This window comes from Mobula birostris, chromosome 19 (genome assembly GCF_030028105.1).
Source record: "Mobula birostris isolate sMobBir1 chromosome 19, sMobBir1.hap1, whole genome shotgun sequence".
Lineage (NCBI taxonomy): Eukaryota > Metazoa > Chordata > Chondrichthyes > Myliobatiformes > Myliobatidae > Mobula > Mobula birostris.
This window is the reverse complement of record NC_092388.1, coordinates 8335161-8361030: the sequence shown is the minus strand read 5'-3', so window position 1 is coordinate 8361030 and position 25870 is coordinate 8335161. Positions and strand designations below refer to the sequence as shown.

General features: G+C 43.5%; 1 protein-coding gene across 7 annotated transcripts in view; it reads right to left on the bottom strand.

The window, feature by feature from the left end:
- LOC140212421 (RNA-binding motif, single-stranded-interacting protein 3) overlaps window positions 1-25870 on the bottom strand; it is a 1294896-nt gene that overhangs the window by 210343 nt on the left and 1058683 nt on the right. For all 7 annotated transcript variants that reach the window (XM_072283183.1, XM_072283184.1, XM_072283188.1 and 4 more), the window contains one exon: window positions 15007-15164. In XM_072283183.1, coding sequence (XP_072139284.1) covers window positions 15007-15164 — 158 coding nt within the window. The remainder of the gene's footprint in view (window positions 1-15006; window positions 15165-25870) is intronic.

Genomic DNA, 25870 nt, shown 5'->3' with positions numbered 1-25870 from the left:
CTAAACGATGCAGAGATCTGACCTTGCACAATCCAGCCCCTCAAGCTTGCTTTGTCATTTAATGAGATCAGGATTGATCTGATCGTAACCTGATTCTCGAAGTCTTCACTCTGCCAGAATCAGGTTACAGTCAGATCAATCATGAGTTCAAAAGTCAGGAGGTTATTTTGCAACTTTAAAAACTCTGGTTAGGGCTCATCTGGAGTATTGCATACAGTTCTGATCACCCCACTGCAGGAAGGATTTTAAGGCTTTAGAGAGGCTTCAGCTATGATCTTATTGAATGGCAGAGCAGGCTCGATGGGCCAGATGGCCTACTCCTGCTCCTATTTCTTATGTTCGGAGAGTGCATGCGCTATCACAAAAGGCTGGATAAATTTAGATTGTTTTCTGTGCAGCGTCAGAGGCTGAGGGGAAATTTGATAAGATGTTTACACAATTATAAGAGGCACAGACAGAGTTAGACAGAGGGCATCTGTTTCCCAGGGTTGAAATGTCTAATATCAGAGGGCATGCATTGAAAGTGAGAGGTGGTAGGTTCAAGGGGCGATGTGAGCGGTATGTTTTTTAACTCAGAGTGTCATGGATGTTTGGAATGTACTGTCAGGGTATGGTTGTAGAGGGAAATACATGAGAGGCTTTTAAGAGATGTTTGGATTGGATAGATGTTTGGATATTTGGACAAGGGAAGATGGAGGGATATGGACATGGTGTAGGCAGGAGGGATTAGTGTTTTTGATTTGCTGTTTAGCTGGATTGGCACAACATTATGGGCCAAATGGCCTGTTCCTGTGCTGTACTCTTCTATGTTCTAAATGACAAAGCAGATTTGAGAGGCTAGATTTTCCTAATTGATATGTTCATAATCTGATGCGTGCTTAACCCACTGCTCAGTTCTCAATGTTAAGCACAGCTCAAACGCCACTTATAAATGGGCAGGTGACACCTCTCTCAGTAATGATGAGGAGGCTTACAGGAGTGAGATAGGTGAGCTGGCTGAGTGGTGACACAACAACAAGCTCACACTGAACATCAGCAAGGCCACGGAATTGATTCTAGACTTGGGGAAGGGGAAGTCTGGATAACAGGCATCAGTTTTCGTTGAAGGGTCGGCATGGAAACAGTGAGCAGCTTCAAGCATCTCAGAAGATCCATCCTGGCCCCAACATATCGATGCGATTACGAAGAAGACCTTAAAGACGACAGCAAATTTCTATAGATGTACTGTGGAAAATGTTCTGGCAGGCTGCATCACCGCTTGGTATGGAGGGAACTCTGCGCAGGATCGGAACTCTGCGCAGGATCAGAAAAAGCTGCAGAGAGTTGCATCCTCAGCCAGCTCCATCATGGGCACCAGCCTCCCTACCATTGCAGATGCCCACAAAGGCAATGCCTCAAAAAGTCGGCATCCATTATTAAGGACCTTCACCACCCAAGACATGCCCTCTTCTCATTGCTACCATCAGGGAGGAGGTACAGGATCCTGAAGACACACACTCAACAGTTTAGGAACAATCTCTCCCTCTCTGCATCAGATTTCTGCATGGACAATGAATCCATGAATAATGCCTCTCTATCTCTGCTCTCTTTTTGTACTACTTGTTTACTTTTAATATTTCTTATTGTAACATAAAATAATTTTTTATCTGTGCAGTGTATTGCAGTTGCAAAACAAGTTTATTGACATATATCAGTGACAATAAACCTGATTCTGATTCAGAGCAGAGTCCTGCAGACACCTAAACTTTGCACAATTTAGCCCCTCAAGCATGCACTGACATTTAATGAGCTCATGATCGATCTGAATTTAAACCGATTCTCAAAGCCTTCACTTTGTGAGAATTAGGTTTGAATCAGAATCAATCATAGTCTCCTAAAATGCCAACGCAGGCTTGAAGGGCTAGATTTTCCTAACCTGATGCATGCTTCACCCATCGCTCCGCTCTCCCTCTGCACTCATGGCTGTGTGGCACAGCTCAAAGACCATTTATAAATGTGCAAAAATGTACACCACACCACTGTTGGTAAAATCTCAGGTAGTGATGAAGAGGTGCACAGGAGTGCGATAGATCAGCTGGTTAACTGGTGTCACGACAATAACCTCACACTTAATTTCAGTACCAAGGAATTGATGGTGGACTTTAGCAAGGGGAAGTCGGGGGGAACACACACCTCATTGGGGGGGGGAGTCAGCATGGAAAGGTCAAGTCAAGGCAAGTCACTTTTTATTGTCATTTCGACCATAACTGCTGGTACAGTACACAGTAAAAACGAGATAACGTTTTTCAGGACCATGGTGCTACATGAAACAATACAAACACTACACTGAACTACGTAAGCAACACAAAAACTGCACTCAACTACATACCTATACAGGACTGCATAAAGTGCACAAAACAGTGCAGGCATTACAATAAATAATAAACAAGACAATAGGCACAGTAGAGGGCAGTAGGTTGGTGTCAGTCCAGGCTCTAGGTATTGAGGAGTCTGATGGCTTGGGGGAAGAAACTGTTACATAGTCTGGTCGTGAGAGCCCGAATGCTTTGGTGCCTTTTGTCAGATGGCAGGAGGGAGAAGAGTTTGTATGGGGGGGTGCTTGGGGTCCTTCATAATGCTGTTTGCTTTATGGATGCAGCGTGTGGTGTAAATGTCTGTAATGGCGGGAAGAGAGACCCTGATGATCTTCTCAGCTGACCTCACTATCCGCTGCAGGGTCTTGTGATCCGAGATGGTGCAATTCCTGAACCAGGCAGTGATGCAGCTGCTCAGGATGCTTTCAATACAACCTCTGTAGAATGTGGTGAGGATGGGGGGGTGGGAGATGGACTTTTCTCAGCCTTTGCAGAAAGTAGAGATGCTGATGGGCTTTCTTTGCTATGGAGCTGGTGTTGAGGGACCAGGTGAGATCCTCCACCAGATGAACACCAAGAAATTTGGTGCTCTTAACGATCTCTACGGAGGAGTCATCAAAGTTCAGCAGAGAGTGGTCGCTCCGTGTCCTCCTGAAGTCAACAACCATCTCTTTTGTCTTGTTCACATTCAGAGACAGGTTGTTGGCTCTACAGCAGTCCGTTAGCTGCTGCACCTCCTCTCTGTATGCTGACTCATCATTCTTGCTGATGAGACCCACCACGGTCCTGTCATCGGCGAACTGGATGATGTGGTTCAAGCTGTGTGTTGCAGCACAGTTGTGGGTCAGCAGAGTGAACAGCAGTGGACTGAGCACACAGCCCTGGGGAAGTCTAGGATCCAGTTGCAGAGGGAGGTGTTCAGGCCCGGTAGGCTCAGCTTTCCAATCAGTTTCTGAGGACTGATTGTGTTGAATGCTGAAATGAAGTCTATGAACAGCATCCGAATATACGTGTCTTTTTTGTCCGGGTGGGTTAGGGCCAGGTGGAGGGTGGTGGCGATGGCATCACCTGTTGAATGGTTGGGACGGTACGCAAACTGCAGGGGGTCCAGTGAGGGGGGCAGCAGGGACTTGATGTGCCTCATGACAAACCTCTCGAAACACTCATGATGATGGATGTGAGTGCAACGGGATGCTAATCGTTGAGGCAGGACACTGAAGACTTCTTTGGCACAGGGATGATGGTGGCAGCCTTGAAGCACGTAGGAATGATGGCGCTGCTCAGGGAGATGTTGAAGATGTCGGTGAGAACTTCAGCTAGGTGGTCTGCACATCCTCTAAGCACTCAGCCAGGCATATTGTCTGGTCCAGCAACCTTCCATGGGTTGACCCTGCACAGGGTTCTCCTTACGTCGGCCACGGTAAGACACAGCACCTGGTCTTTTGGAGGAGGGGTGGTCTTCCTCGCCGCCGCATCATTTTCCACCTCAAAACGAGCGAAGAAGTTGTTCAGCGCATCTGGGAGGGAGGCATCACCCGCACAGTCAGGTGGTGTTGTCTTGTAGTTGGTGATGTCCTGAATGCCCTTCCATATGTGCTGCGTGTCGCTGCTGTCCTGGAAGTGGCTGTGGATTTGCTGGGCATGTGCACGCTTTGCCTCTCTGACGGCCCGGGACAGTTTGGCCCTCGCTGTTGTTTGGGTTGCCTTGTCGGCCTGCTCTGAAGGCGGAGTCACGCTGAAAGGGAGAGCAGCTTCAAATTCCTGAGTGCTAACATCTCCAAGGATCTGTCCTGGGGCCTACAATCAGGAATGATGCCAGAGGCTTTATTTTGTCATGAGTTTGAGGAGATTTGGTATGTTACCAAAGGCTTTTGCAATTTTCTATAGATGTGTAGTGGGGAGTATTCTAACTGGTTGTATCATAGAGTGATGGGAAGCCTCCATTGCACCAGATTGTACGAGGTGACATAAGCCTCAGCTAGCTCATTCACGGGCACAACTGCCCCTGCAATCAAGGACATCTTCAGGGGGTGGTTTCTCAAGAAGATGGTATCCATCATTAAAGATTAAATCTAAACTGAAGTTTCAAAGACAGATCGAGTTAATATTTCTTACTATGGACTCATATGTGTTACTGAACTCAAGTTTCAGCAGCTATTTAACATCAGGATCTATGCCATGTAAATGCAAATATTTGCTAGCTGTTAGATACAGGTGAACAGATCAGTGGGTAAAATTTCAGGTATGTACATCTTTAACAAGTAAATTTATTATCAAGGTACATATATGTCATATATACTACCTTCAGATTTATTTTCTTACAAGTATTTACAGGGAAAAATGGAATTTAGAAAAAATCTACACATAAACAGAAAAGACTGATAAACAACCAACATTCAAATGAAGTCAAACTACAAATAAACAAAATATTGAGACATGAGATGAAAAAAGAATCCTTGAACATGAATCTGTAGGCCATAGGATCTGTTCAGAGTTGAAGTAAGTGAAGTTATTCCATTTGGTTAAGGAGTCTGATGGTTGAGGGGTATTAACAGTTCCTGAACCTGGTGATGTGAGTCCTGAGGCTCCTGTACCTCCTGCCTGATCATAATAGTGAGAAGGGAGCATTAACTGAGTGATAGGGGTCTTTGATGATGGATGCTGCTTTCTCGTGGCAGTGCTCCATGTAAATGTACTCATTGGTGGGAAGGGTTTTGCCTCTGATGGACTGGGCTACAACCTTTGCCGTTCATACCAGGCCACGATGTAACCAGTTTGGATACTCTCAACTGTGCATCTATAGAAATCAATCTATCTGTCAACCAATATCAATGTTTTTAAAAAATATATTTATTTATTGAGCTGCAGTGCAGAATATTCAGAATATGCCCTTCCAGCCCTTTGAAGCTCGTTGTCCAGCAACCGCCAGTTTAACCCAAGCCTAATCACAGGACAATTTACAATGATCAATTATCCTATCAACTGGTATGTCTTTGAACTGTGCAAGGAAACTGGAGGACTCGCAGGTTACGGGGAGAACATACAAACACCCTTACAGACGAATTGAACCCAGGTTGCTGGTATTGTAAAGTGTTGTGCTAATGACTTCACTACCATGCAACCAAGTGCTGTCTTGCAAGAGAAGCCCAAGACAACTTCTGCCCTTCTGATAGTCAGACCACAGTAGGAAATGGTCACCTTTTAAGTCAAGAACATAGATTGGAAGATAAGTGCATCTAATCGGTCAATCATGTGACTGTCACAACCACGGATTCAGAATTGCAGTAGATACGGTAATTAAGCTTGTGAATTTGCACGTGTCAGCTATTATTTAATCATGACAGTATTTAACTCAATACTTGTCGTCATAGTGCTTGTCGGGACTTGGACAGAGCATAGCAATGCTTTGCTGTTGTTTTTCTTTCGGCCTTCCCTGAGATTTTGGACTTTCAAGTCAACTGGCTCTGAAGACTAGCAGTATTCATTTAATGTTTAGACGTTCTTTTCAGCTGCAGTGTAGGCTTCATTTTCCTTTTGAGAGTTTTAATTAATGGACCTGTTTGGCCTTGCATTTATTGTTTTATTTTCCCTTTAACACTCTTCTCATTAAAGTCTGTGAACTATCGACCTGCTTCAGTGTCTCTCAGTCTGCAGTTGGGCCATATCCGAACCTGATAACAGTGGCGGCAACTCAGTGCATAAAAGCATGCAGACATGGTCAAGAGATTCAGTTGTGGTTCAGACCAAGTATCAGAACAGGGAAGAAATGCGATCTAAGTATCTTTGCCCATGGAATAATTGTTGGTGCCAGACAGGGTGGTTTGAGTATCTCAGAAACTGCTGATCTCCTGGGATTTTCGCACCCAACTGTCTCTGTAGTTTACAGAGAATGGTGCAAAAAAAACCCCCCAAAAAAATCCAGTGAGCAGCTGTTCTGTGAGCAGAAGCAACTTTTTAATGAGAGAGGCCAGAGGAGAATGCCCAAGCTGGTTCAAGCTGACAGGAAGGCAACAGTAATTACAACAGTGGTGTGCAGAAGAGCAAATTTGAACACACAACACCTTGAATCTTGAATCTGATGGGCTACAGCAGCAGAAGACAACAAACATACACTCAGTGGCCACTTTATTAGGTACAGGCGGTGCCTCGTAAAGTGGCCACTGAGTGTACGTTTTTTGCAAGTACTGAATTCTGAAATCAGGCTAACTTCTAAAAAAGAATATTGTGTATAAGCTCCTTTATCTAGATGGTTTTTTAAAAGTTTAACTATATTATGTCAATTGTCAAGAGTTGAATGAAGAAAGCCCTGATTTTCAACTAGAATTTCTCAATTAGTTGATCACAAATTCCAGCAGATGTTATCGGTATTGTGGTACATGTTTGGCTTCAAGTTAAATGAAAACATACCGGCCCCACCGGAGAAGCACAGCAGAAAGAATGGAACATTGTTTGTTATTCACATTTCATGTGGTGCTCAATTGCCACAACTGGACTCTTTGTTCCTTTGTACTATTCAGAATGTTATGGAACCTTGCTATTATATAATTTTGGCAAGCTAACATGCTTTTAACTATCTGTGTACATACAGAGGAGAAAAAAACTCTTATATCGAGTCGACTATGTGCAAAATACCGTAGAACCCCTTTAGACTAGGTTCTGTATTTCCACAACAAACACTTCAATTACAAAATATAATTACAATAGGAGTTGAACCCTGGCCCAGATTCTTTCTTAGTTTTGTTGGCATTCAGTTGAAATGCTGGTGAATGCGGAAGTTCCAAATTTACTCTTTGCTGGCAATTTTCTGACAGCGTTCGGCAGATAATTTTCATGCAGTCCAGTGGTACTGTATAGGGATTCGTCTTTCTGAATGCTGAAGAGCTGGTTCTCAGATCAGAAATCAGGTAAGATTTGGTTGAGGACTGGGAATTGAGGGTTTGAATCAGCATTGTCTGGCCATGGTGTGTCTAGCATTCCTTATTCGTGATTCTCCAGGTTTCTCCAAGGATTGTCATCTTGTCGCGGTGGAGAGCGCTGAGCATCCCTGAGAACCAGAGAGCAGTACTGTCTGGAGTTCAGCCATTAATGCAACTATGGTGGTAAGGTCAAAGGGGAAGTTCCAGACAAACAGTGATCCAACTAGGACCTCAGCAGTGGAGCTGGCAGAAGATGATGGTGCATCACAATGCCAGTGAAGGTGGAGGAAGGCCACGGCAGTGAAGGGTCCTCAGTCATCTTGCATTCCATGCCACTGGACCTTGCCCCGATCTGGCAAGGACTGTGTGGTGGCTGTCCATGCATCAGTTTTCACACATCAAACAAAGTCACGTATGGGCATTCTCCATTAAGGGAATTCACCTTACAGTCCCTAGGACAGCATCATACTGGACTTGAGTGGTCACACTACTACCGTTATTTGTAATTACTTGAGCTTGCATTTGGCATTTGTAATAAATTAAAAACTTAAAACGCATTTATTTGTTTCTTGGCAAAACCTTGATAGCTTTAACAGCCATGCTGCTTGTTAAAAGTCTTCAGAGTTGGGATTGTATAGTGCACCCCATTCTCCCTGTTATATTTTCAAGGCCATGTCACTGTACAGGCCCCAGGGGTTCAACTGCTTGACTGAGCAGAGCCTCTGGAAAAGGCAAGTTCAAGGAACAAAGAAGACAAACAGTGAAGTCAGGCATTAGGCCCAAATGAGGAAAAGCAGAGACACTGAGTCCATGAGTACTTCCAAAACTTTTCAACGTATTGTGCAGTTTTATTTATTTCTAGGTTGTCACCTTCCCCAGGATGGAGGGAAACCATTGGACTGTCACTTCAAATAATACATTAGAATGAAGGAAACATAAAAGCAGTGAGTCACATGGGCCAATGCACTACGAAATAAGCTACTACCAAATCATGAGAGATGCATTTAATTAGGTTGAGAAGTACAAAACCAATGAATTGACTGGTCAATTCATTCTACCATCTACCCTAAAACTTTCCATTACTGCAGAGTAAGAGATGGTATTTATCTTGCATCTCAGAGGAGATAAAAGATTTAAAGATTAGCTTTATTTGTCACTTTGACATTGAAACATCTACATTGCTAGGACTCCTAAATCACTAATAGGACCACTTTCCCCCACAACACCACACCACCCCACCAACATACACACAACAGTTCACTGGTTCAACGTAGCAAAACGTATTCAAAACAGCTTCTGAGGTATTCAAAGCCATCCCATCTGGCACCAACATTCATTTCACATTTAAAGTCATTTTTGTCACATTTCTTCTCTATTCTGATGTTTGGTTTGAACAACAACTGAACCTCTTGACCATGTCTTCATGCTTTTATGCATTGAGTTGCTGCCACGCGATTGGCTGATTAGATATTTGCATTAATGGGTAGGTGTACAGTTGTACCTAATAAAATGGCCACTGATTATAAGTACAAGTCTTTGTGCTTGCTTTGTACACCTGATTAAGTTCAAGCTACAATATTCAGCTTCTTTTTTGTATCTTAAAAGCCAATTTTATTAGAGAGGTGAAGAAAAAAAACATAGAAAACCATAGAAAAACTACAGAAACAGGCCTTTTGGCCCTTCTTGGCTGTGCCGAACCATTTTCTGCCTAGTCCCACTGACCTGCACACAGACCATATCCCTCCATACACCTCCCATCCATGTATCTGTCCAATTTATTTTTAAATGTTAAAAAAGAACCTGCATTTACCACCTCGTCTGGCAGCTCATTCCATACTCCCACCACTCTCTGTGTGAAGAAGCCCCCGCTAATGTTCCCTTTAAACTTTCCTCCCTCACCCTTAACCCATGTCCTCTGGTTTTTTTTCTCCCCCAGCCTCAGTGGAAAAAGCCTGCTTGCATTCACTCTATCTATACCCATCATAATTTTATATACCTCTATCAAATCTCCCCTCATTCTTCTATGCTTCAGGGAATAAAGTCCTAACCTATTCAACCTTTCTCTGTAACTGTGTTTCTCAAGTCCCAGCAACATCCTTGTAAACCTTCTCTGCACTCTTTCAACCTTATTTATCTCCTTCCTGTAATTTGGTGACCAAAACTGAACACAATACTCCAGATTCAGCCTCACCAATGCCTTATACAACCTCATCATAACATTCCAGCTCTTATACTCAATACTTTGATTAATAAAGGCCAATGTACCAAAAGCTCTCTTTACGACCCTATCTACCTGTGACGCCACTTTTAGGGAATTTTGTATCTGTATTCCCAGATCCCTCTGTTCTACTGCACTCCTCAGTGCCTTACCATTAACCCTGTATGTTCTACCTTAGTTTGTCCTTCCAACGTGCAATACTTCACACTTGTCTGTATTAAACTCCATCTGCCATTTTTCAGCCCATTTTTCCAGCTGGTCCAAGTCCCTCTGCAGGCTCTGAAAACCTTCCTCACTGTCTACTACACCTCCAATCTTTGTATCATCAGCAAATTTGCTGATCCAATTTACCACATTATCATCCAGATCATTGATATAGATGACAAATAACAATGGACCCAGCACTGATCCCTGTGGCACACCACTAGTCACAGGCCTCCACTCAGAGAAGCAATTCTCTACTACCACTCTTTGGCTTCTTCCATTGAGCCAATATCTAATCCAATTTACCACCTCTCCATGTATACCTAGCGTCTGAATTTTCCTAACTAACCTCCCATGCGGGACCTTGTCAAAGGCCTTACTGAAATCCATGTAGACAATATCCACTGCCTTCCCTTCATCCACTTTCCTGGTAACCTCCTAGAAAAACTCTAATAGATTGGTCAAACATGACCTACCACACACAAAGCCACGTTGACTCTCCCTAATAAGTCCCTGTCTATCCAAATGCTTGTAGATTCTGTCTCTTAGTACTCCCTCCAATAATTTACCTACTACTGACGTTAAGTTTACCGGCCTATAATTTCCCGGATTACTTTTCGATCCTTTTTTAAACAACGGAACAACATGAGCCACTCTCCAATCCTCCGACACCTCACCTGTAGACAGCAACATTTTAAATATTTCTGCCAGGGCCCCTGCAATTTCAACACTAGTCTCCTTCAAGGTCCGAGGCAATACCCTGTCAGGTCCCAGGGATTTATCTACTTTAATTTTCCTCAAGACAGCAAGCACCTCCTCCTTTTCAATCTGTACAGTTTCCATGATCTCACTACTTGTTTCCCTTAATTCCATAGACTTCATGCCAGTTTCCTTAGTAAATACAGATGCAAAAAAATCTACTTAAGATTTTCCCCATTTCCTTTGGTTCCGCACATAGTCACCACACTGATCTTCAAGAGGACCAAATTTAACCCTTACAATCCTTTTGCTCTTAATATATCTGTAAAAGGTCTTTGGATTATCCTTCACTTTGACTGCCAAGGCAACCTCATGTCTTCTTTTAGCCCTCCTGATTTCTTTCTTAAGTATTTTCTTGCACTTTTTATACTCCTCAAGAACCTTATTTACTCCCTGTTTCCTATACATGTCATACAACTCCCTCTTCTTCTTTATCAGAGTTGCAATATCCCTTGAGAACCAAGGTTCCTTATTCCCACTCACTTTGCCTTTAATCCTGACAGGAACATACAAACTCTACACTCTCAAAATTTCTCCTTTGAAGGCTTCCCATCTACAGATCACATCTTTGCCAGAGAACAACCTGTCCCAATCCATGCTTTTTAGATCCTTTCTCATTTCTTCAAATTTGGCCTTCTTCCAGTTCAGAACCTCAACCCTAGGACCAGATCTATCCTTGTCCATGATCAAGTTGAAACTAATGGTGTTATGATCACTGGAACCAAAGTGCTCCCCTACACAGACTTCTGTCACTTGTCCTAACTCGTTTCCTAACAGGAGATCCAATATTGCATCCCCTCTAGTTGGTCCCTCTATATATTGATTTAGAAAACTTTCCTGAACACATTTTACAAACTCTAAACCATCTAGACCCCTAACAGTATGGGAGTCCCAATCAATGTGTGGAAAATTAGAATCCCCTACCACCACAACTTTATGTTTCCTGCAGTTGCCTGCTATCTCTCTGCAGATTTGCTCTTCTAATTCTCGTTGACTATTGGGTGGTCTGTAATACAATCCCACTAATGTGGCCATACCTTTCCTGTTTCTCAGCTCCAACCATAAGGACTCAGTAGACAAGCCCTCTAATCTGTCCTGCCTGAGCACTGCTGTAATGTTTTCCCTAACAAGCAATGCTACTCCCCCACCTTTCATTCCTCTGCCTCGATCACATCTGAAACGTCGGAACCTTGGAATATTAAGCTGCCAGTCCTGCCCCTCCTGTAGCCAGGTTTCACTAATTGCTATAACGTCATAATTCCACGTGTCAATCCACGCCCTCAACTCATCCGCCTTCCCCGCAATACTCCTAGCATTGAAATATATACACCTCAGAAGATTTTTACCACCACTCACAACCTTTCTATTAGCGGATTTGCTTGAACTTTTAACATCATTTATTTTCACCCCAGCCACACTGTCAGCTCTGGCACTCTGGTTCCCATCCCCCTGCAAATCTAGTTTAAAGCCTCCCCAATAGCACTAACAAACCTCCCTGAAAGGATATTGGTCCCCCTGTAGTTCAAGTGTAACCCGTCTCTCTTGTACAGGTCCCACCTGCCCCAGAAGAGGTCCCAATGATCCTGAAATCTGAAACCCTGCCCCCTACACCAGTTCCTCAGCCACTTGTTCATCCTCCAGAGCATCCTATTCTTACCCTCACTGGCATGTAGCACAGGTAGCAACCCTGGGATTACCACCCTCGAGGTCCTGCTTTTCAACTTCCTACCAAGCTCCCTATACTCAATCTCCAGGACCTCCTCACTCTTCCTTGCTATGTCATTGGTACCGATGTGCACCACGACATCTGGCTGATCACCCTCCCTCTTCAGAATGTCATGCAAGCGATCAGAGACATCTTCAACCTTGGCACCCGGGAGGCAACAAACCATCCTGGATTCTCTGTCACGACCACAGAACCTCCTATCTGCACCTCTAACTATCGAGTCCCCTATCACTACCACTCTCCTCTTTTTCCACCCTCCCTTCTGCACTGCAGCAAAATATTTAATACTTTCTTTCAGTGACATAAAAAACGGCAACTACTAAATCATGAGTGATGCATTTGATTAGGTTGTGAAGGATAAAAACAAAAAAATTATTGGATAATGATGGAGATCCTGCCTTCTACCTTAAAAATTTCCATTATTGTGGTGTAAGAGTCAGTACCTTAATGATTTAAAGGTTAGCTTTATTTGTCACATGTACATCAAAACATGAAAACACACAGTGAAATATGCTGCTTGTATCAATGACCAACACGGTCTGAGAATATGCGAGGTTCAACCCACAGGCGTCAACAAAGCATGGTCACAACTTTCTAACTCTTACCAACTAACCCAAATGGTTTTGGAATACGGGAGGAAACCTGAGCACCTGGGAGAAAGCCACACAATTACAGGGAAAACATACAACCTCCTTACAGACAGCAGCAGAAAGCCAATCCCACTCACTGGCACTGATAAGCTCTACACTAGCCACTAGGCCACTATGCTGCCATTCACGGTAGAACTTCGTCGAGAAGACTATTCTTCTCTGAGATGCAAGAGAAACACTGACATAGTTATACCACGATAAGTCAGGCAGCATCTATGGAGGAAAATAAACAGTCAACATTTTGGACCGAGACCCATCACCGCTCCTGTTGAAAGGCCTCGGTCCGAAATATTGCCTGTTCACTCCTCTCTTTGGAATCTGCCTGACCTGCTGAGTTTCTCCAGCATTTTTGGTGTGTTGCTCAATATTTCTAACAACTACAGGATCTTATGTAGTTATACCACTGTCATTTTTATTGTTTTAAATCTAAATTAATAACAGGGATTTGGGATGAATTGAATTTCAATCTCCTATACTGTGAGAATTAAAATACTGTAGATCTAAATCAAATAACACAATTGACCCAATTCAAGGTTTCAACCATGACAGGGAGTTTTTTAGAAATTCAAAATCCACCCTCCAACTGTTAAACTTTTGATGCCATCTACTGCTTTTTCCAAAATTCAGACAGTTAATTAATTAAATTATTTAGAGATACAGAGCAGAAAAGGCTCTCCCGGCCCAACAAACCGCATCACCTATTTAACCTTAGCCGAATCACAGGACAATTTACAATGACCAATTAACATGCTGACCAGTACGTATTGATTAGATAGGGAATGAAAAAAAAGTGTTAAGGCCTAAATGGGTTCAGATTTGCTGTGGCTGCAAAGAAAATGGATCTCACAGTGGTACATAGTGATATGTAAGTACATTGATAATAGATTTACTTTGAACTTCACCCAGGCAGGCTTCAAATTTCACTTAAGAACACAAGGGAGTCCTGTACACAGTGCAGATACATTATAAACACCACAATGCGGGTGTTGACTTTTGACATAATTCGGACCACAGCCTTCCTCACTTTCACCTGCAATAATACCCTGATAGGAGGAGGGATTTGGTGTTGATCTAAGCTCAAACCTTCATCAGTTTGTGTGACTGAAATATTTAAATTGGGAGTTCATGACAACAGGCAAGGACATTAGAGTGCACAAGTAACCCATAGATGTCAGACTAAGACAGGGAGCATGTTTTTATATACAAGAGCAAGGGTGTCATGGTGAGGCTTTATAAGCCATCGGTCAGACTGTACTTAAGAGTATTGTCAGCAATTTTGGGCCACATCTGAAAAGGATTTACTAGCATTGGAGAGGGTCCGTGGAGGTTCATAAGATTGATCCCAGGAATGAAAGAGTTAACACATGAGGTGCACTTGATGGCTCTGGGTCTGTACTCACTGGAGTTTAAAGGAATGAGGAACGATCTCATTCGAAGTGTCACCCGGTAATTTGTACTGTGCCCTACCATAGTTAATTTATGCACTTCACTTTGTTTATTTATGAAGTAATTCATTTGTAGATTTAATTCTTACTTTCCTAAGTCATTGTGTGTCATGTGTACTACTGTGCTTTACAATTGGTCCATAAAAACGTTGTCTCGTTTGACGGTATACAGGTATATAGTTAAATAACAATGAACTTGACTTGACTTGAAACCTATCGAATATTGAGAGGCCTAGATAGAGTGGATGTGCTGAGGACTTTTCCTGTAGTTTGGGGGGGGGGGGCGTCTGGGATCAGAGGGCACAGCCTCAGAAAAGAAGGACATCCTTTAAACACAGATTTGAGGAGGTATTTGTCTTGCTAGAGGTTGGTGAATCTGTGGAATTCATTAGTGCAGGTGGCTCAGGAGGCCAAATCACTGGGTATATTTAGAGCAGAGGTTGATAGGTTCTTGATTAGTTAGGGTGTCAAGGGTTACAGAGAGAAAGAAGGAGAATGGGGTTAAGAAGGCTAATAAAACAGCCATGATTGAATGGTGGAGCAAACTTGATGAATGGCCTAATTCTGCTCCTATCTCTTATGGTCTTATGCCAAGTGTTTGCAGTTTGCAAATTTTAAAGATTTCAGCTTTCTAACTTTCCAACTTTCCGCCCATCAGCTGGATTCAGTCAGAATCACACTGCATTTGATTTATTACTGGCAGCTTCATAGAAGGAAAAGTTCACATCTCTCACCTGGCAAATCCCACGCCTCGGCTTATTCCATTCGCATCCCTTAATATCCTTGTGGAAATTACGTGGCCGAAAGGTTTTAGCATGTTCTCAAGTTCCTGTTCATCCATGGATACGGGAAGATTTGAGATATACAGGTTGGTTGGGTCCTGTTCCTGCTGCTGCAGAGAAGGAAGAAAATATGGCATAAATATCATAGTCAAAGTGGAATATCATGTTAAACAACCAGGTATGTTTGACCTTTCACTGTACCATTTCATTTGACATTTTCTAATGTTGCGCGTTTAACAAATGACCACTTCTTCATACTCATCTATTTCAAATAATAATGATTTTCTGAGAGATATTTTGCTAAACTATCAGTATACCTACGGAGAGAACCTGGGGGTGATAGTTGTCAAAGCTAGAGCTTTGACCTTTTTCCCTTCCTTCAACAACATGTACAAAATGCTGGAGGAACTCAGTAGATCGGGCCGCATCTATGGAGAGGAATAAACAGTCGACGTTTTGGACTGAGAAGTTTTATCAGGACGTTAAAGGAAGGGGGAAGAAGCCAGAATAAGAAGGTGGGGGGAGGGGAAGGAGTACAAGCTAGCAGGTGATAGGTGAGACCAGGTGAGGTTGAAGGTGGGTGGGGTGGGGGGGGGAAGAGGTAAAGGGCTGAAGATGAAGGAATCAGATAGGAGAGGAGAGTGGACCATGGGGAAAGGGCTGAGATCCTTCATCAGAATTCCTTCAGTTTCCTCTGTTTCATGTCATTGGACATATTGTCATGTGCAAACAGGCATCAAACATCAAACCTATTTGTTCCAACAGTAGAACAAACATCTGACTCTGAATGGAGCGCAGCACTACCTTTCTGCTTTACAAGAGTAAATTATTGTTGCCTTCTCCCTGTGACAAATAAGTATTAATCATGGCACCTCTATGTGAAGGTCTCTGTCTAGACAGCATGTCCTTGCTGGCGGTGCCTCAAACTGTGAATTATTCACCAGTAGCTTCTTCAAAGTTCAAATTTATTATCATATTCAGCCTTGAGATTCATCTTCTTACAGGTCGCCACAAAACAAAGAAACAGAATAGAATTCTTTAAAATAAAAACTACACACAACAAAGACACACAACCAATGCGGAAAAGAGGACATAACATGCAAATAGTTTGAAAAAAAATGAAAGCAAATAATACAGGGAAGATGAGTAGCAGAGTCCCTGAAAATAAGTTCACAACCTCGCAGTTAACAGCGCTGAGGCGAGTGAAGCCAGACCAGAAACCCGATGGCTGCAGGGCAACAGCTGCTCCTAGCATGGGACCCAAGACTCTTACGCCTTCCACCCCGTGCTAGCAGCGAGGGGAGGGGGAGATGGCTCAACTGCAGGCCGGTTCATTTACCACTCTTGGGCTCCATCGCTTCAATCTGGCTCGATGCTTTAAACAGTCCGGGGTAATGGTGCTCAACACTGGATCGTTTTCTGCTCTTGGGCCTTGACATTATAATCTAGCGTGAAACCCATTCCAATGACAGCCGCCCCAGTGATGGCTGTACTTATATTCCCGAGAGTCAAGCTCGCCAAATTCTCCAGGTGTTAGTAAAATCGCTAGTTTGTTTAGACAATTCAAAAGTACATTTCCAAAAGGAAATTACAGGCTGCGGATTGCAGCGATCATATTTCAGAAGACATTTATCCAGTAGAGTATCTGGTGGTTTTATGAACTGCCTGCAAAACATCGCCAGCGCCATCTTGCCAGGTTATCTTCAGCAAAGCTCAGCGCTACAAAAAAAAAACACAAGGCGCGGAGAACGGGAGGCAATATTGCCTAATTAACTCTATCATTCAGACATCCACTGTTATCTCTACAGGTCTTGGCACGCCTCCCTAACAATAATGTGGGGGAATTCTTCCTGTGGTCAGAATCAGCAAGAGACTTCCTATTGCAACATCTACAGCCAGTACTGGGCACGAATTGGGAATTGCAATTAGAATTGGAATTGGGCCACAGGGTAACATAAAGGTTAGCACAATGCTTTACAGTATAAGTTGTAAGATCAGGGATCAATTCCTGCCATTATCCGTACATTCTCCCCATGACTGCAGGGGTTTCCTCAAAGTGCCTCACTTTCCTCCCATATTCCAAGGACATACAGTTAAGGTTCGTGAGTTGTGGGCAAGCTCTGTTGGTGCTGGATGCTTGGCGACACTTGCTGGCTGCCCAGCACTTTCCTCGCTGGTTTGATTTTACCAAATGGTGCATTTCACTGTATGTTTCAATGTCTGATATATGTGAAAAATAACGCTAATCTTTAAATCTTTATTGTCACCTGTACTGAGGTGCAGTAAAAAGTTTGTCTTGTATTCTGTTCATATGCATCGAATTAATGCACAATGCATTGAGGCAGAACAAGGTAAAACAATAACAGAATGCAGAATAAAGTGTAATGGCTACAGAGAAAGTGCAGGGCAGGTAGACAATAAGGTAGCAATGTCATAACAAGGTAGATGGTAAGGTCAAGTGTCCATCTCATCGTACATTACGTCTCCCCGTAACCTTTGACACCATTACTAATCAAAAACCCATCAATCCCCACGTTAAATATACTCACTGACTTCGTTTCCACAGCTGCCTGTGGCAATGAATTTCACAGGTTCACCACCCTCTGCCTAAAGAAATTCCTCCGCTTCTCTGTTCTGAAGGGACATCCTTCTATCCTAAGGCCGTTCCCTCTGGTCCTAGACTCCGCCACTATAGGAAACATCCTCCCTATATCCACCCAATGTAAGACTTGTGGTATTAGATAGGTTGCGATGAGAACCCTCCCTTACCCCATTCTTCTAAACTCCAGCGAGGACAGGCCCAGAGCCATCAAACGCTCCTCATATATTAATACATTCCCGGGATCACAGAAGAAGTAAAACTTGATAAAGTTGATTGGCATCAAACATTCTAAAAGGCTTTTGTTCTTTACTGTAAATACTGTATATTCAACACTATTAACATTATGATACAGAGATACCAAACAATACAAACGAAAAACTACTTGTCTTAAAAGCATGAACAGTATTTGAAGCTCTTCAGTCTTAGAAAGTGTCAATTACATCTTTATAAAATGAACGCAGAACATGTAACATTACAGTACAGGCCCTTTGGCCCACAATCATCTGCCAACCTTTTAACCTACTCTAAGATCAATCTAACCCCTACACTTAAACATTGCTTCAATTATCTTTCAGAAGACATGACAGAATGATGGCTGCAGTATTCAATCTTTTTTATGCCATGGACCAATACCATTACACAAAGGGTTTGTGTACCCCAGGCTGGGAATGCCTACCTTACAGGAAAGCATGGAAACTGGAATAAATGGCAACATTTGGAGGATGCCAGTTTTTTTCAGTTTATTTAATTCCAGTAATTGAGAATGGTAGTTGCACATCAAAATGCCAAGTCTCATTACCGAGTTTGTCAAAAACTGTGACCATCTTTTAACTTTTGTAATTGTAAAAGACTTGATGTAGGACCATAAGACATAGGAGTAGAATTAGGTCACTTGGCCCATCGAGTCTGCTCCACCATTTCATCATGCTGATCCATTTTTCCTCTTAGCCCCAATCTCCTGCCTTCTCCCCGTCTCCCTTCATGCCCTGACCAATCAAGAATTTATCAACCTCTGCCTTAAATATACCCCATGACTTGGCCTCCACAGCTGCTTGTGGCAACAAAATTCACAGATTCACCACTCTCAACATTCTAACAGGACACCCCTCTATTCTGAGGCTGTGTCCTCTGGTCTTAGACTCTTCCACCACATAAACACAAGAGATTCTGCAGATACTGGAAATCCAAAGCAACAAACACACAAAATACTGGGGAAATTCAGCAGGTCAGGCAGCATCTATGGAGGGGAATAAACAGTTGACATTTTGGGCTGAGACCCTTCATCAGGACTGAAAAGGAAAGGGACAGAAGCACGAATAAGGTGGGGGAGAAGGGACAAGAATACAAGGAGGCAGGTGATATGTGAAACCAGGTGAGGATGAAGCTGGTTGGGTGCGGGACGGGGTTGAAGTAAGGAGGACGGGGTTGAAGTAAGGAGGCCGTGGACCAACAGTCGGCAAGGGAATGGGAAGTAGAATTAGAATGGTTGGCCACCGGGAAAACCCAGTGGCAGCTGGAGAGAAAGTGCTCGATGAAGCGGGACCCCCAATCTACATTGGGTCTCATCAATGTGGGGGAGGCTGCACTGGCAGCACTGGAAACTGTAGGTATCCCCATTTGACTCTCAGGTGAAGTATTGCCTCACCTGAAAGGATTGTTTTGGGTCCTGACTGTTGGTGAGAGAGGAGGTATAGGAGACGCAGCACTTGTGCCACTTACAAGCGTAAGGCAAGGCACTGTTACTGAAGCACAAATCCTAAAGCATTCTGAGAACAATATCAGAAAAGAAGCTGACCTAATAGGAAACCTATGACCTTGTCCCATCCTGCAGCACTTCGAGAGTTTTAAAAACCAGTAAGGTATGCAACTAACATCGTGTGCAATATGAATTTGGAATTCAACTCAACCTCTGGCTTTGCAAAATGTTACGCTGTACTCCACACGAGAAGCTCTTCAGAGAGAGTGCGATTTTGCCAAGAGCAATGACTCATATTGTCTAAACAAAATGTGGATTATATTCTTTTGCCAAAAATCTGGTGACCTACACTGAAACTGAACCTTTTCTTTTCCTCTTGCTACTGATTCGTCTGTTGTCTTGCTGGGAAATTAAACTACAAAGAGCAATGACATATCTCTCATTCTGCGACTAATGACTCTATTCAACTCAGTTTGGCTTGCATTCATAGGAATTCCTTTCTTTTCATTCAAAATTATGAATGAACTCTCAGTTTAAGCAAAAGTAGAGTCACGTAGTCATAGAGCACTACAGGGGAGAAACAGAGCTTTCGGCCCATCCAGTGCATGCTGAACTGTTATGCTGTCTCTTAACATCTTGGATCGTAGCCCTCCAAAGTCCTCCCATTGATGTACTTATCCAAACTTCTCTTAATTGCTGTAATCAAACCTACAACCACCTCTTCTGCTGGCAGCTTATCCCATACTCACACCACTCTCTAAACTGCTGCTGCGAAAAAAAACAAGACTAGTTTCATGACACATGTGAGTGATGATAATCCTGATTCTGATCTGGGTCTCTATTGTGAACTGAGAGTGGGAAGGGGGTAGGGAGAGGGGAACCATGGTTGGGAAAAGAGGAAGGGAGCGGGATGCACCGGAGAGACATTCTGTTATGGTCAGTAAACCAATTGTTTGGAACGAAATGACCTTGTTTTGTGTCTCAGGGTTGGGTGTTTTTTCACCCACACCACCCTCCACCCTGGCAGTCCTTCTCTGCCACCTGTCCCACACCCCTCTCACAGCGCTCCCCTTGCCATTCCCAACATCCTTCACTCCCACCAGATTTACAAACTCGCTCTCCGCTCCATGTTGACAAGAACAGTACTGGGCAAAGGTCTGAGGCACCCTAGCTATATGTATGTGCTTAAGACTTTTGCACAGAACAGTATTTTAAGATACTCAACTCTGAAATTCATTTACTGTGGGCACTCACAGTAAATACAAAAGAAACACAATAGAGTCTATTCTCTTCAGTATTCACCAATGAGAGGGAACTTGATGACGGTGAGGACAATATGAGTGAGGTTGATGTTCTGGAGCACGTTGATATTAAGGAAGAGGAGGTGGAGTTGTTAAAATACATTAGGATGGATAAGGCCCCGGGGCCTGACGGAATATTCCCCAGGCTGCTCCACGAGGTGAGGGAAGAGATTGCTGAGCCTCTGGCTCGGATCTTTATGTCCTTGTTGTCCACGGGAATGGTACCGGAGGATTGGAGGGAGGCGAACGTTTTCCCCTTGTTCACAAAAGGTAGTAGGGATAGTCCGGGTAATTATAGACCAGTGAGCCTTAAGTCGGTGGTGAGAAAGCTGTTGGAAAAGATTCTTAGAGATAGGATCTATGGGCATTGAGAACCTAAATCAGAACAGTCAGCATGGCTTTGTGAAGAGCAGATCGTGTCTAACAAGCCTGATAGAGTTCTTTGAGGTGGTGACCAGGCATATAGATGAGGGTAGTGCAGTGGATGTGATCTACATGGATTTTAGTAAGGCATTTGACAAGATTCCACACGGTAGGCTTATTCAGAAAGTCAGAAGGCACGGGATCCAGGGAAGTTTGGCCAGGTGGATTCAGAATTGGCTTGCCTGCAGAAGCTGAGGGTCGTGGTGGAGGGAGTACATTCAGATTGGAGTGTTGTGACCAGTGATGTCCCACAAGGATCGGTTCTGGGACCTCCACTTTTCGTGATTTTTATTAACGACCTGGATGTTGGGGTAGAAGGGTGGGTTGGCAGGTTTGCAGATGACATATAGGTTGGTGGTGTTGTGGATAGTGCAGAGGATTGTCAAAGATTGCAGAGAGACATTGATAGGATGCAGAAGTGGGATGAGAAGTGGCAGATGGAGTTCTACCCAGAGAAGTGTGAAGTGGTACAATTTGGAAGGACAAACTCCAAGGCAGAGTACAAAGTAAATGGCAGGATACTTGGTAGTGTGGAGGAGCAGAGAGATCTGCGGGTACATGTCCACAGATCCCTGAAAGTTGCTTCACAGGTAGATACGGTAGTTAAGAAAGCTTATGGAGTGTAGCTTTCATATGTCGAAGGATATAGTTTAAGAGTCGCAAGGTAATGATGCAGCTCTATAAAACTCTGGTTAGGCCACACTTGGAGTACTGTGTCCAGTTCTGGTCACCTCACTATCGGAAGGATGTGAAAGCATTGGAAAGGGTACAGAGGAGATTTGCCAGGATGCTGCCTGGTTTAGAGAGTATGCATTATGATCAGAGATTAAGGGAGCTAGGGCTTTACTCTTTGGAGAGGAGGAGGATGAGAGGAGACATGATAGAGGTATAGAAGATATTAAGAGGAATGGATAGAATGGACAGCCAGCGCCCCTTCCCCAGGGCATCACTGCTCAATACAAGAGGACATGGCTTTGAGGTAAGGGGTGGGAAGTTCAAGGGGGATATTAGAGGAAGGTTTTTTTACTCAGAGAGTGGTTGGTGCGTGGAATGCACCGCCTGAGTCAGTGGTGGAGGCAGATACACTAGTGAAGTTTAAGAGACTACTAGACAGGTATATGGAGGAATTTAAGGTGGAGGGTTATATGGGAGGCAGGGTTTAAGGGCCAGCACAACATTGTGGGCCAAGGGGCCTGTACTGTGCTGTACTATTCTATGTTCTATGTAAAATCTGCACATAACAAGACGGACAACCAATGTGACTATGAACTATACAAATGCAAAACAAAATTGATTGGTTTAACCCTCGGGGCCGAATCCCATCTTGTTTTGGACCAGCTTGTCCACACCCCAGTTACCTTTTCTTATTCTCAATCTTACCCCCCCCCCTTTAATTCACTCAACTCTACCCCCCCCCCTCCATTTTGGCACCACAGATTCAAATCAGAGGTCCTTTTAACATGCAGGAAAATTTTAATGAAATTTTTTTAAAAAATGAAATAAAGAAAGAAAATAATAAACAAATAAATACATCCATAAATAACTAATCTTTGATCTGAACAACAACTGAACCTCTTGACCATGTCTGCATGCTTTTATGCATAGAGTTGCAGCCACATGAAGTAGTCACTGAGTGTTGATTTGCCATATGAAGAGAATAGATTCTATTTGCCGCCTGGCACGTAAATGTCGGCCTTGATCAGAGGTGATTGCCGATTGCTGATTGCATCGTCTCTCACCTGGGCCGACATTTACATGCCAGGCGGCACCTAATTAATTAGCTTGTTTATTTCGGCCTTTTTCTTAAAGATGTGCTGGGCGCGTCCCAGCTACCGCTGCATTCATAGTCAAAGTCATAGTCATACTTTATTGATCCCAGGGGGAAATTGGTTTTCGTTACAGTTGCACCATAAATAATAAATAGTAATAGAACCATAAATAGTTAAATAGTAGTATGTAAATTATGCCAGTAAATTATGAAATAAGTCCAGGACCAGCCTATCGGCACAGGGTGTCTGACCCTCCAAGGGAGGAGTTGTAAAGTTTGATGGCCACAGGCAGGAATGACTTCCTATGACGCTCTGTGCTGCATCTTGGAGGAATGAGTCTCTGGCTGAATGTACTCCTGTGCCCACCCAGTACATTATGTAGTGGATGGGAAACATTGACCAAGATGGCATGCAACTTAGACAGCATCCTCTTTTCAGACACCACCGTGAGAGAGTCCAGTTCCATCCCCACAGCATCACTGGCCTTACGAATGAGTTTGTTGATTCTGTTGATGTCTGCTATCATCAGCTGGCTGCCCCAGCACACAACAGCAAACATGATAGCACTGGCCACCACAGATTTGTAGAACATCCTCAGCATCGTCTGGCAGATGTTAAAGGACTCAGTCTCCTCAGGAAGTAGAGACTTCGCGGATTGGGATCGGTCGGCGGCCTGGAGAGTGGGGACCACTGCACCACCCCAGCCTCCGACGACTCAGCCTAACACACCATCATCAGTGTGCTCGGTGCTGTCTTCCCAATTCCGATAAGTGATACTAAACTGTACATACATTATTTCTACTTTATATAGGCTGTGTATTTTTATGCGTTATTTGGTATGATTTGGCAGCTTCATAGCTTAAAGGTTACTGGAGAGTGTTTTTGCCAAGAGTGCTTGCGTGAGATTTTTGTTACAGAGAACAGTGCGGTAATGATTGTGGAAAAGTATTTCTACTTTATATAGGCTGTGTATTTATCATATCATTCCTGCTTTTACTATATGTTACTGTTAATTTAGGTTTTATGTGTTATTTGGCATGATTTGGTAGGTTATTTTTGGGTCTGCGAACGCTCACAAATTTTTCCCATATAAATAAATAGTAAATGCTTCTTCGCTTTACGATGTTCTAGCTTACAAACCATTTCATAGGAACGCTCTACCTTCGGGTGGCGGGGGAAACCTGTATATCTGTTTTTCCCTTGCAGGATTCTTCTGAAGACCCAGACCTGGAGTTATATGCTGACTTTGTTCTTTTCCAGGAATGCGACCTGCTCTTGGTGTCTCATGACTAGCTGCTATTCAATATACCAAGGATGTGGCCTAGAAGACTAGCATGCCTTCAGGGTTCTGGGATTTTGTGTCTCTGGAGGCGGGTGAACTCAAGGTCGGTGCCTCCGCAGGAAACTGGTGTCCTGTGAGAGTACACGGAAAATTGAAAGCAGCGAGCTGGCTGCTGGCTGTGTGCCCAGAGACCCGAGCTCTTTGGGCATAGAGCTCGGAAAAAGCAACGCAACAGACTTTTAACATCGTAAATCAGCAAGTTGTTTGTTATGCCTCCCCTCTCGCTGTGAAACAGGGACACCTATTTTTCGCTTATTAGGGACAGAGAGGTTGTGGTATGTCGAATATCGGGTGAATGAGTAGTCTTTGGGGTACTGCAAGTCTGTGTCTTTATTGATGCTTTGCTGCATGCTTGAGTGGGGGAGGAGGGTTCATTGCTTTGCTGCTGCTTCTACGTGGGAGGGGGAGCTTGGGGGGGCTTTGGGGTTCTAGCATTTAACGGTCATTCATCCTTTGGGGCATTCCTCTGTTTTTGTAGATGGTTACAAAGAAAAAGAATTTCAGGACGTATATTGTATACATTTCTCTGACATCAAATGTACCTTTGAAACCTTTGAAAAGGCAGAAGAATGGGGCTGAGAGGGAGAATGGATCAGCCATGATAGCAGAGCAGACTCGATGGGCCAAATGGCTAATTCTGCTTCTATATCTCATGGTCCTATCATCCTGTGCCAAGGAATCTTCACTTGTTTATCCTCCCATCTCACTTTGCCAGCTCAGAGTGCTGCCATTCATACAAAGAATTTACAGCCCACAGCCAATCAAACTGCAGGATTATGAAGTCAATTGCTGTGTCTGTGAAGGTACTGCTAATGAGCATAGGTGTCGATATCAGATCAAAGATAAGAAATGGATAGAAAGGATAAATAAACTAAGAGGGAAAAAGGAAAATAAAAGCAAGATTTCAAAAAGATCCTTCATAGCAACGTTCAATAACTAATGGAAGGAGCTCTATTTTAATTAAAGTTTGATTGAATGCCCCAAGCCCGGCTGCAAAAGGAGGAGGATTGGGCATGAGGCCAGAAACCCCATCCCATAAATACCCAGAGCTACAGAAACATCAATAGAAGCTCCAAAGACCTCATTCCCAGGAAGGGGAACGATCTTTCCCTGGAAGATGCATGAAGTCGATTGGTGAAAGCAGGAGCCACGGGGCCAACCAACCTTCGGCCGAGGACAGAGGACCCTGACGAGCTGCTGCCGGCTGCCTATGCCCCAGTGTGGTGATGGGCTTATGAAGAAGAGGTTGATTGACCGCTATTTACACCACCTTGTTAAGTGGATATGAAACACAAAACTTTGCAGAAACTGTAATCTGCTGGAAGAGTTTAATGGATCGAGCAGCAGCTACAGGAGGAAATGAATTGTGGTGTTTCTGGTGGGCACTGCATTAGGATTAGAAACACAGTAAAAATAAGAACAATTTTCTGTAGCAAGTTTTCTTTGCATTTCCCCTCCACAGTGAACTAGACCCTCAACACAATGTTGCTAACTACAAAACAGCTCAATCCAGACAGCATCTTGGATACCCAGATCTAAACTTCTATTTCTTGAAATTGCAATATCATTTGTATGATTAACCTCACTGATAATTTGATAGCAAGCTCTGGTGCAATACCTCTGAGACAACGAGGCCCACATAAAGCCATTTTCCACTCAGTTTTCACTTATTGATCTTTATCT